Here is a 12,797-nt window from a genome sequence, read left to right on the forward strand (position 1 = left end):
CAGTGCAATTTTCAACAGTTCCTGGGGGAGGTAAGTATTTGTTAGTTTTTGTAGGTAAGTAAACCACCTACGAGGTTCAAGTTTGGGTCCAAGGTAGCCCACCGTTGGGGGTTCAGAGCAACCCCAAAGTTACCACACCAGCAGCTCAGGGCCGGTCAGGTGCAGAGTTCAAAGTGGTGCCCAAAACGCATAGGCTTCAATGGAGAAGGGGGTGCCCCGGTTCCAGTCTGCCAGCAGGTAAGTACCCGCGTCTTCGGAGGGCAGACTAGGGGGGTTTTGTAGGGCACCGGGGGGAGGAGGGGGACAGTGTGCAAAAACACGTCGGGTTTCCAATGGAAATCAATGGGAGACCAAGGGGTCTCTTCAGCGATGCAGGCAGGCAAGGGGGGGGCTCCTCGGGGTAGCCACCACCTGGGCAAGGGAGAGGGCCTCCTGGGGGTCACTCCTGCACTGGAGTTCCGATCCTTCAGGTCCTGGGGGCTGCGGGTGCAGAGTCTTTACCAGGCGTCGGGATCTGGGAAGCAGGCAGTCGCGGTCAGGGGGAGCCTCGGGATTCCCTCTGCAGGCGTCGCTGAGGGGGCTCAGGGGGGCAACTCTGGCTACTCACAGTCTCGTAGTCACCGGGGAGTCCTCCCTGAAGTGTTGTTTCTCCACAAGTCGAGCCGGGGGCGTCGGGTGCAGAGTAGCAAGTCTCATGCTTTCCGGCGGGAAACGCAGTTGTCTTGAAGTTGCTTCTTTGGAAACAAAGTTGCAGTCTTGGGTGAACAGAGCCGCTGTCCTCTGGAGTTTCTTGGTCCTTCTAGAGCAGGGCAGTCCTCTGCGGATTCAGAGGTCGCTGCTCCTGGGGAAAGCGTCGCTGGAGCAGTGTCTTTAGAAGTGGGGAGACACGCCGGTAGAGCTGGGGCCAAAGCAGTTGGTGTCTCCGTCTTCTTCTGCAGGGTTTTTCAGCTTAGCAGTCCTCTTCTTCTTAGGTTGCAGGAATCTGAGTTCCTAGGTTCTGGGGAACCCCTAAATACTGAATTTAGGGGTGTGTTTAGGTCTGGGAGGGCAGTAGCCAATGGCTACTGTCCTTTAGGGTGGCTACACCCTCTTTGTGCCTCCTCCCTGAGGGGAGGGGGGCACATCCCTATTCCTATTGGGGGAATCCTCCATCTGCAAGATGGAGGATTTCTAAAAGTCAGAGTCACCTCAGCTCAGGACACCTTAGGGGCTGTCCTGACTGGCCAGTGACTCCTCCTTGTTTTTCTCATTATCTCTCCTGGACTTGCCGCCAAAAGTGGGGGCTGTGTCCAGGGGGCGGGCATCTCCACTAGCTGGAGTGCCCTGGGGCATTGTAACACGAAGCTTGAGCCTTTGAAGCTCACTGCTAGGTGTTACAGTTCCTGCAGGGGGGAGGTGTGAAGCACCTCCACCCAGAGCAGGCTTTGTTTCTGTCCTCAGAGAGTACAAAGGCTCTCACCGCATGGGGTCAGAAACTCGTCTCTCAGCAGCAGGCTGGCACAGACCAGTCAGTCCTACACTGAACAATTGGGTAAAATACAGGGGGTATCTCTAAGATGCCCTCTGTGTGCATTTTTTAATAAATCCAACACTGGCATCAGTGTGGGTTTATTATTCTGAGAAGGTTGATACTAAACTTCCCAGTATTCAGTGTAGCCATTATGGAGCTGTGGAGTTCGTTTTTGACAGACTCCCAGACCATATACTCTTATGGCTACCCTGCACTTACAATGTCTAAGGTTTTGCTTAGACACTGTAGGGGCATGGTGCTCATGCACCTATGCCCTCACCTGTGGTATAGTGCACCCTGCCTTAGGGCTGTAAGGCCTGCTAGAGGGGTGACTTACCTATGCCACAGGCGGTGTGAGGTTGGCATGGCACCCTGAGGGGAGTGCCATGTCGACTTAGTCTTTTTCTCCCCACCAGCACACACAAGCTGGCAAGCAGTGTGTCTGTGCTGGGTGAGGGGTCCCTAGGGTGGCATAAGACATGCTGCAGCCCTTAGAGACCTTCCCTGGCATCAGGGCCCTTGGTACCAGGGGTACCAGTTACAAGGGACTTACCTGGGTGCCAGGGTTGTGCCAATTGTGGAAACAATGGTACATTTTAGGTGAAAGAACACTGGTGCTGGGGCCTGGTTAGCAGAGTCCCAGTACACTTCTCAGTCAAGTCAGCATCAGTATCAGGCAAAAAGTGGGGGGTAACTGCAACAGGGAGCCATTTCTTTACAGCACGCGTCTACAAAAAGACTCTATTTCTTTATTTACTGATCCGAGATGAATGTGTAAATGAATTTTTTTAAACTATTACAAAGCAGTTTCAAAATATAGCACAAAAGCGCTGTTTAAAAAAAAAAAAAAAAAAAAAAATTTGGATGAACAGGTTGCGGGAGTAGTGGGCTGGGTACAGGGTGAGTGTGAAGTAGCATGGCGGGTGGAGGAGAAACAACAAAAGGTAGAGAACACTATAGAAAGATAGCAACACGGAATGCAGGGACGTAAGCTAACAGGTGAGAGAGAGTAACACAAGTGCACAAGTGGGGGGAGAGAAGCACATGGGCATAGAGAATGGGGGAGAAAGGCACATAATGGAGATAGCTGGTAAAGACACACACACACACAAAGTGCTTAAACTAAAAGAAAAAAGGAGAAGAATAATAGAAGCCAGAAAATCAAAGGGATGATAAAGATGCTATGCTCCATGGGAGGGAAAAACACAAGGTTGACAAAAAACATCAAATAAGAAGCAGCCAAATGAGTGACATGAAAACCAACCAACTGTAATCAACTGTGGGCTGAAAGCCCCTATATGTTTTAGGTAAGGCCGCAATATGTCTTTCACATCCAGACAAACTGCACTATCTGGTAAGATTGACCTAGAAACCCAATTTTCTTGTGCTAATTCTACAGGACTTCTAAACATTAACAGTTCAATTATTAGAGATGTGTGCTCATGTTGTTTGACTACTACTGTGCATATGAACCCAGACTGTCTAATGCAGTCTGTGCCGCTTATTTACAATTATTTGGGACACAAGTCTGACATCAGCCTCCCAGTATTGCTTTCTAATGAAGCATATGTAATATCCAGGGAAACACACTAGCAAAGTTTAATGTGAGAATGCATTCAAACACAGACATGCAGAAATAATGTTTCCATGCGGTACCATATAAAAGCCAAAACTACTGGGTTTGCCAAAGCTGGACAGTCATGGTGATTATAGTGGTACCGTTGCTGTGATACTGGTGGAGGTATTAGTGGCTGTGTCATTAATAGTGGTGATGGAGCTACTGGTTGTATGGTGTTGGGATGACAGTGGTATTGGTCATACCTGCACTAGTGTTCCCGCTGGTGGTACAGATGGTGGTGTATGGTACTTAGCAGCTGTCGTATTTGTGGTACTAATAGTGTGTGGTATTGGTTTTATCTGTATGATTATGGGGCATGCAGCTTAGCAACTGTTTCACTGTAAATGACAGATGGAAATGAAGCAGACTTGAGTTATATTCTTTACTCTGGAAATGTGTCAGCTGTAATTGTTTTCCAATGGTGGTCTAGTTAGTTTTCTGCCATGCCTCAGATAAAGGCAACACCCGTCAATGAACTATGTTCATTATCCACACAGCATCTTCCAGCAGGCGCTCACCAAAATATGATGCACAGAAATTGAAGGTAAACAGGATGGATGTTTCTATTACCTGCACAACTTACCTATAAATTCACTGAAAAATGCTATGCAAATAAAAAAAGGATACTTTGAAACATGCCTAGTGTCCTCACTCTTGCACCCCCCCCCCCCCAAATTCCAACAACAGGGTAAGAAGGAGGCGTGGGACAGAGCTATGTGTCTGCTATTTGCCCACATGACACACCGAAGGGTAATATGCACCCACCCTCAGGCTAGCAGATTGCCAGGCACAAACGATGACCCTACAGCTTTCCTGCTTGCACAAGGGATGCACTGGCTGCATGCAGAAGCACATTAAGACTAACTGACTGCTTTACTAATGGTAAAACCTTGAATAACTAAAGAAGTATGAAAAAGCAAGCACTGTATTGGAGACTACTTATTGTTTTAGAGGCTGTTTGTGAGAAACTAATATGACAAAAAGTATGATGATGTTCTATACTTTTTAGATGCAAAATAATCCCTCATGCACTGCAATCCCTCATGCAGAGGAGGAAGAGTGACGCACCAAACCGTGAATGGAATGACATGGGAGAGAATTACTCCAGTGGGCTGATATAAAATGTAATTGACAATGCCTCAAGCCAATGCTTTAGAAAAGCTGATCTAAATAAGAATGTTTGAGGCTGTGCACACAAACCTTACAAGTCACTTTTAAACCCAGTGTCCAGGTTTGGTCTCACAATGAAAGGATGTGGATCCCCGTGGTGGTAAAAGAATGCTATTCATGCATTCCTATACCATCCTGAACAGCCTGTCAGAATGTGCTTTGTTGTTCTACTGTTTGTGGTAACTGTGTAGTCTGTTCAATTTAAACAGATTGGTATTATGCAGCTTTCTAAAGATTTATAAAGGAATTGCTTAAAGAATAAAAAATGCAGTTTATTTGTGAAGTTGCACCCAAGCGAACCTTTACCACAGAAACCTTTAAAAATAGCGAGGGTAGTAATGCACAACAACAAACAAGGAAATAAGTTACTGAGTGACAAATGAAGTTGATAGGAAAACCTACTTGTTGATATGACGTTGTATAAACCATAACATTCTGCTGGCCATCTGTTGTTATTAAGCCGGCCGGTAACTGATTAGCTGAAAGGAAAAAAAAAAAGATTCTGTAACTTGCGTATGCTTAACAATGAGATAAAATATCAATGCAAACTTAACTGATAATGTTAAATGATCATTTAAATTCGAGGGAGGGTATGTTGCCCAGTACCTAGGAAACATGTGTCAAGGTTTTTAATAATTCTTTCAGCATTTGACCAAAGAACTGCATGATTCTGAACAACCCATCAGTTTATCTGTCTGGTAAATAAATGTGCCTCAAACAAACAATGCTATGCTCTGTACAGGGCCTCAGGTTTAAGATATTCTGTTTATCGCTCTGCTACTTCTTGGAAGTTGGTGGAAAATTAAATACCTACATTTCACCAGACAACTGCAGGCCTCACCTTTTTTTCATGATTATACGAAATCTCCCTTTTTTGTTTAGACTCTCTGGATTTTTCGACACCCTTTTTTGGCTGAAACTGATTTTTACTGACTGCAGAACCTTTCACACTTTAACCCTGATAACCAGTAACAAAGTGCCTGTGGCCCCTCTCTAAACATGATTTAATAGGTAAACTCCTAATTGGCATATTTAACTTACCTGTGAGGCCCAAGTGGTACATGGTGTACCCAGTGCCTGTAAATCAGAAGCCAATAGTAGACTGCAACATCTATTGTGCCATCCACTACACTGGAAGTTCAAACCTGGCTTAAGGCCTACCATTTTATCCTAACTGGAGTGGTCTAAAATTGCAAGTTAGTATGTCAAAAACCTTTCGATAGGTCTGAACCTTCCTTTTAAATGTTAATGTCACTTGTATATAGTCATTATAACCCATAAGGCAGGGTGGATAGTATTTAAAACTATGACTGTAGAAAGTTACTTTCAAACATGCCCGTACAGTGAGTAACACCTAAAATGGGCAAATGGGATGCACTACTAAATTTAATAATGCTATCTTTGACTAGGAAAGTTGGATTTTTACCTTTTTCTAGGCCCCAGAGACTAACTTTTATTAGCTTCTAGCTGCAGCCCTCTCAATGAGGTATGAAAACTGCTCCCAGAGAAAAGGCAAAAGTCTGGGTATGGGGAAGTATTCCGGTCCCTCCTGCAGAACGATGGTTTGGGCAGTGTCCTGGAACATAATTTACTTCAAAGGGACCACTTCTGTAATAGACAGATGTCAGCTGACACATAGAAAGCTGCTCCCCCAGCCCCGTAGACACAAATCCCAGTGGGGAGGGAGATGCCTCCAGAACTGGTTAAGAGTAAGCACAGAGGAGGGCTGGCTCATTTCTCAGGCCACACCTCTAGGGTGGGGACATGGGCTCTGCACCAGGGGAAAAGGGTTTCACTATCATGGATTTATTCAGAGAAGGGGCAATGTAAGGTACACAAAAATGCTGCAAAGGTCGGTATGGTAACAGCTGGGAACTTTAATACCATTGGTTATGGAGGAGCTGATGTCTCTCTCATCTACAAGCTGGTGGCAAGAATAAATGTGGCATGCCCAGTACCCACCTCAGAACACTAAGTCGAATGAGAGGAACCCAGAACGACTGAACCTACTCCCTCTTGTACCCAGGATAAAGAAGCCAACTCCATGAGTCATAAGGCTAAACCCCTATTCAAGCTACAGGTATACAACTAGATACAAGAGGCCTTTCCTGAAGATTCCCAGTTGACCATTTCCAACTGGATCTGCATTAGACTGCTGGTGACCTCTGCTGGAATAAGTCCTGACCCCTAAGTTATGTTCCTGAGGTCCTGGAACCCTTGGCTATGTTGGCTGTGTTGGTCCACCACTCAAATACCTTGGACTTAAAAACGTTGAGCCGCCAAAGACCGGGCCTAACCTGACCAGCCAATTTGATCATTGTGTGATGCCACTGGGCTGGAGAAACAGAAACTTTTTTAAACTTTGAAAAATCGTACCTTAAAAAGTACTTACCCTAATTTGATGATCTTGGTCTTAAAAATTATATAAAAATTAAAAGTATATTTGTAAATTGGTCTTGAGTTATTCGTTCCGAAAGTGTCCACATTTATTGATTCTATGAGTGCAACAAATGCTTAGCACATCTCCAAGATAAACATAACTGCTTGCACATACTACCACAAAAACAGAGGATTAGGTGGTCTGCTTTTTACCTTTGAATACCAAGGTGGGGTTGCTTGGATTCTCTGCACAGTGCACATCATTTTTGTACACTACATAGAGAGCCAGCCTCCTACAGTGTGTTAAAAGTTCAGATACATGTTTTTATACATAATACGAAGTTTCATGGATAGAGACTATCCATACTATATCTGACCATAAGTTCTGACATTTCTCTCGACGGGTTCTCTTTTGGATATATCATGGTCCAAGGTAAATTGTGGATATTTTGAGAGTTGTTTTAGAGAACTCTTCATATCATACATATTTTTATGCTGTACTTCTTGGGCATGATAACTTCCAACTATTTCATTATGTTGATTTCAGGATTGGAGGTTGGTTGGAATTAATGCCAGCTTTTATAATAAATTAATGACCAGGACAGCTCTTCCACCTTTGGAGTCACATTTAATATGTCTTTTGGAAATATATGTAAATAAGGTTGGTACGAGCAACCTTTGTATTAGTTAATTGCACCCATGTCATCAGATTTGTCCTTTTGAATCACAAATAGTTGGTTATGTTGATAAAAATAGCTTTTTGGTTTTACATGTAGGTCCCTTTTGTTTGGAGTCAATTTCTCAGACCTTCAGCGAATGATTATTTTCAAAGCACTTGGAATGTATTCAGCGCTGGTAATTTGGTGAAATAGGTAACTATCCTTAAAAGGGCTCTGCATCCTATTTACGCATGGTCCTAATTTTTTTTTTTGTTCTATGCCTTACATAAAATATGGCCTCCTGTGCACTTTTATTGTGTTTTTTCTCATATCTGTGCTATATAGACACCACAGGACGTTTTGCATTGTGCTATGCAGCGATATAGTTATTCTATCTTTGCATCTTGTGCATGTAGGTTGGATCTTTCCTGTTGTGTTGTGTTGGTTCAACATGTTTTCTTTCTTTTTTTCTTTACATACTCGTTTCAGCTTTTTCACTGGGTGTAGAAGATGGATGACAATCAATTTACAACAATATTAAATGGGTTTTGTATTATTTTTCTTTGTTTAAACTTATTATTTCATCAGCCTTGAAAAAGTACCATGCTGGGACGAAACACGTGTCGGCTCAAATTATCTACAAATTATCATCCTTGACACATTTGTTCTCATCAGTCTGAATTGTACTAGGCTGAAAATATCCACAAGATGTTATCTTTGTAAACTTCTGCTTTATCGGTCTGAACTGTAGTAAAGAAAAGGTTAAGTCTACCTGACATATTACATGAAGATTTGGAAGATTTCTTTAACTCAACAGCGGAAAAGGAAAGAATATTGTTTCATATGGGACTTGCTTGATTATGGTTAAGGGGGCATTGAGCTAGAATTTAATATTGAATTTATATTTTGAGAGCTCCACTATAGAACACATTTTTAACAGATTTTTTCTTATATTAGGCTCACTTCATGGGGCCAAAGGACAATCCGGGCCTGCTGGACTTCTATCATGGTGGTTGATGTCATTTGCACCAATGTCCTGAGTCACATCCTACTACGGCTGTGAAATTGAGGTCAAGTATAGACCCTTTCGCACTTGATTCTCAGGGGTAGTGGAGGCCAGCAGTCACAGGCTTCTCATGAATAAAGCGTAGGGTACTTGAGCTTAACAATCACAACACAATAACTGAAGCCCAATGACTATCTTTGTGAGAAGTACTTTAATATACACTAGAACCAAATACTACCTCAAAAGAATATCCAGACAGTGTTGCACCTCTACCTACGATTTTCCCTACCTCCTACTGATCCAGGATTTCTGCCTCCTGATTTCAGAGCCCCCCTCAGGTACAGGCTGCATCACTTAGAAATAGCTGTGCTTAGTCCACAGTCTTGCACTTGAAGTGGATTAGTCCACGATGAATCGGATCAACCGCCCGGCTCTCTGCTGCACTCGCACCTTTTCATGAGGAGGATATTTAAGCCAACTGACAGTCTCTTCTGGTTTCCTCTTTGTCCACTATGCCTGACTCACTACTTTGTGCCACAGAAGCAGAGGAGGTAATTTTGGATCATGGGGTTGCAATCAGACCAACGGTAAGTATCTCTGCAGCTAGGGTCTCTGTAACAAGCTGATACCCACCCAGCAGTCCTTCCTGGGGCCCGTTTAAGCCAGGCAACTCTTGCAGGTACAGCCTCTTCTGGTGGGCAGCTGTAGCCCTTAATGGGGCTTGGTAGAGCTGGGTGGTTGCAGCCCACACTTGGGCTGGTCACTCTTTAGCAGTCAGAGCCAGGCATAGGCCAGTCACAACACTGGCCATGCACAGGCCCATCACAAAACTGGCTAATGGTGCTGTTTGGGAGGCCGATTAACCTGAGAGGACACAGCCACATCCAAGCCAGGTTTACTCAATCACAGCCTGGACTGGGCCTCAGCAACTGTGATCACTATGAGCGCAGTTTCTGCCAGGAACCACTGTGGTGAGACAACCAGCTCACCAAAACCAGTTCTTCGGATTGCTCTCCTTTTCTGTGTGTCCTATAGCCACCTGGAACACAATGCACCTCACTCCTCCTGAACACAATCTCCCCCTTTAGGACTTGTAGGCTACTTCGCTCTCTCATCAGACAGGCTAGGTGCTAGGTTCTTGGGGGGGGGGGGGGGGGGGGGGGGGTTGCAGGGAGTGTACAACTCCTTCAGCAAGATATCCTGACTGCTATACCACCCTCCTGACCTCTGGGAGACTGGCTGTCAATCAGACACCTGACCTGATTGAACAGGAGCCCTCCAAATACTGTGCAGAGTACTCCCTTCCCTGGCCAACAAGGACTTGGAACTGACCTAACAAATAGGATAGTGAGATTTCACTTTAATACACCAAAATCATACAGGAGATGTATATACACTGTCTGATACTACTCAACCAGAGTAAGATGGTTTTCCTTTCAAATGTTCTTTCCAGGCTGATCTCCATACACAGTCATTTTGCAAAGTGATGCTTCTCACAGCAGGGTAGTCTCCAACCTAGCACACCCACAAAAGAGGTACAAAAAGGTGTGAGGTTGCTGCACCTGTAGGTCATCAGCCAACTGACGGACTAATCAGGGAAAACCAGACCTTATCCACACATTTCCCCACTTTTACCCTATGGAGTCTGCAGTCCCATCCCTCTCTCATAACATCCACTAAATGACAGTAATCAAGAAAATTAATCTTCAGCTCCTTGCAAGCAAACAGCCTAATTGGATTTCTGAAGTAGTTTTGCTGCAACTCCATTCACTTCAGTGTCTAGGGATCCTCCCTCCAGCTTCAGGAATGTGACCAATAGGCTTTCACTCCCTGGAAAATAACCTAAAAAACACACACAAGATGGTGGGAGAATACATGCAATAAGCATAGTCAATGGCAATTGCTCAGGGCAGCATTCTAACCCACAGTTCTGTTGCTCACCATGCCACCTCAGATTGGACCCAGCTGCTTACAAATCATTATTTATTCTGCTCCAAAAGGAACAGCCCAGCCCGAAGTGCCAAGCCAGGTCCTCTTTGAACTGAATACAAGCAATCCAAAACCAGTTTCACCCTGATTGGAGCTCAGCAGTCAGGTGTAGCTTGGTTTCAGTGGCACAGTGAGCAAGGGACCTATGTTTGGGCATACCCTTGGCCCTTTACAGGGTTACATCAAACACACAAAATGTTATGGGAGAATGCTTGCAATAACCCTAACCACTGGCAATTGTTCAGGGTAGCATTCCAACCCATCGTCTTTTTTGCCCACCTCAGATTATACTGAGCTGTATGCAAATCAATCTTGACGCTGGCTCCAAAAGGAAGAGTCTAGCCCGAACTGTCAAGGCAAAAACAAAAACAAAAAACTTCATCTCCATCGGGCGCAATTGCCAGGCATTCTGTACTCCAAATGTATCCCGTAGGCCTATATTACTCTGGCTCTGTTATCTTTAGGAGTGGGCCAAGAAGGATTAAAATCCTTGATTGGCAGAGCTAATGTGCGTGTACAAAGGATCTGCTGTCAGATTTCCACGTGTATTGACTCTAAAAGATATGGCTGTGGAACTCCGACCAGATAGGAATCATTTAAAACTGCCACTGCCGATGAAGATTTGACAATCAGTAAGTCTTGTTCCCTTGAGATTTCCTTTCATCTTCTATTAATTGTTGTTTTCCAAGTTTTAAATGGAACGGTTTCTGCCAACTGAATAGTGTCTACCATTCCAAAAGTCTTCAGCACATTAGTTACATGTTTATACCAGGGGTTACCAGGAGTTTCAAAAATACATCTCAAGTGGTATTATAATGACTGCATATGTGCCTTCCTGAGCCTAATATAGTACTTCAGAATCAATGCTTGGCAAACTAGTTTCTGAGACACAAGGCCCAACTCTAATCTTAGCCTACAGTGTCAGACGTGTTTGTGGTGGTGGGAGTTGGAGGGGGGGTGACTTTAGAATTGTTCTTCTGTGGTGGCTTGGAAATTACAGGATTAAAAAGTCAGAAGATAAAATGTTTAACAAACATGGTTAATGTATTAGACCCGCACACCATTGTGACAGCGTCAAATTGCGCTCAGGTCTTATTTTACTGCAAACTGTAACTACCATCAGCACCTAGTGTTAGTGGTCCTTGGCGCTATTTCTACTTTAATTAATTATATTTCCGGAGTTTTGGATTTTTGTTATTTAGTTGTCATTCTGTTTATTAAAGGTTACTCTATTTTTCTAGTTTTAGTGTTTTGCATTTCAACCTTAGTGCTGTTTTAGTACTGTATAAATGTGCACACATTGCTATTAAATTAAGCCTATCTGCTCTGTGCCATATGTACCAGAGGGCTGAGCTCAGGTTTATTTAGGGACAATAATGCTTCACATTGATAAGGAATGTGATTATTGCTTACTCCCTCAACTAATAACCCAAAACATTTTTATACTAGTTGTCACATTTGTCTTTCCTTGAGGACTGGATATTAGCCTGAAAATGTAATTGTCAAGGGATTAGTTCCAAAAAAGCATGAAGTTGCACAAGGAATCATACTGAGTTTTTCCTTGATGGAGTGAAAGAAGATGCACAGCATCCCATTATTTGATGCCGAAGTATACTTATTGATCCTGAGTGACATAGGTCCTATGATGCCTGTCTTTCTCAGACTGGGAATGCATTTCTCTATGGTATCTAATCAAGTTTTGTGCTTCTCTGGTGAAAATCCAAAACATCTTGGAGGAGTACTCTGAGTTCAACCAGCTGAAGATGTGACCGTTTGTAGATCAAAATCTACTTTTTTTATTTTAAGACAGCTGATGCCCCTGCATCACATTATTGCCAATTATTTCATTGTATTTAATATTTGTTGTACATCACTAGTGTGGCCAAAACAGGCACTTCTGTGGACAAGGAAGGAGGTAAGTCTATGCACTTGGTGGAAGAGGTGGGTGCTCAATCATTTTTTCAGGGAGAGGAAGAACTGGGTGGAGGAAAAGGTGTTGAAGAAGAAACGTATATAGGGAAAGAAGGGAACAGAAGTGGAAATTAAAGGATGGCATAGGGAAGTGTACAGGCAGAAATGCACACAGAAGAGTGAGTTTAGCAGCTGAGGAGCAGGAAGGTAATGGAGGAGAGTGTCTAAAAGAGCAAAATTTAAGAGAGTTGAGGATAAAATGGAACAGGACAAGAAAGAGGAAATGTGGAAGGGAAATGGAAAATTGAAAGGAGTAGCTTTGAAGATGAGGATTTTGCAGAAAAGGTAAGGGAGCTGACTAAGGGAAAGGAAGAGGCAAGGGGTAACAAGGCCAAGTGCCAAAGAACACGAGGATTGAAGAAGGGCACGGCAAAGCAGATGGGAGAAGGGAACCACAGCGAAAAACAGGGAAAGATGGTTGATGATTTGAAAGGATTCTGGAATTATTGCAAAGAGAAGGAAAGTCAGACAGACAGATGATTAAAAAAAGGAAAC

At 43.7% G+C, this 12,797-nt stretch overlaps 1 protein-coding gene across 1 annotated transcript in view; it reads right to left on the reverse strand.

Moving 5' to 3' along the window:
- Positions 1-12,797, reverse strand: part of NFYB (nuclear transcription factor Y subunit beta) — a 142,180-nt gene that overhangs the window by 37,271 nt on the left and 92,112 nt on the right. Inside the window, exon 6 of the mRNA XM_069229002.1 lies at positions 4,701-4,777. Within this exon, the coding sequence (XP_069085103.1) occupies positions 4,701-4,777 (77 nt within the window). The remainder of the gene's footprint in view (positions 1-4,700; positions 4,778-12,797) is intronic.

The sequence above is a fragment of the Pleurodeles waltl genome, chromosome 4_1, assembly GCF_031143425.1.
Source record: "Pleurodeles waltl isolate 20211129_DDA chromosome 4_1, aPleWal1.hap1.20221129, whole genome shotgun sequence".
NCBI lineage: Eukaryota > Metazoa > Chordata > Amphibia > Caudata > Salamandridae > Pleurodeles > Pleurodeles waltl.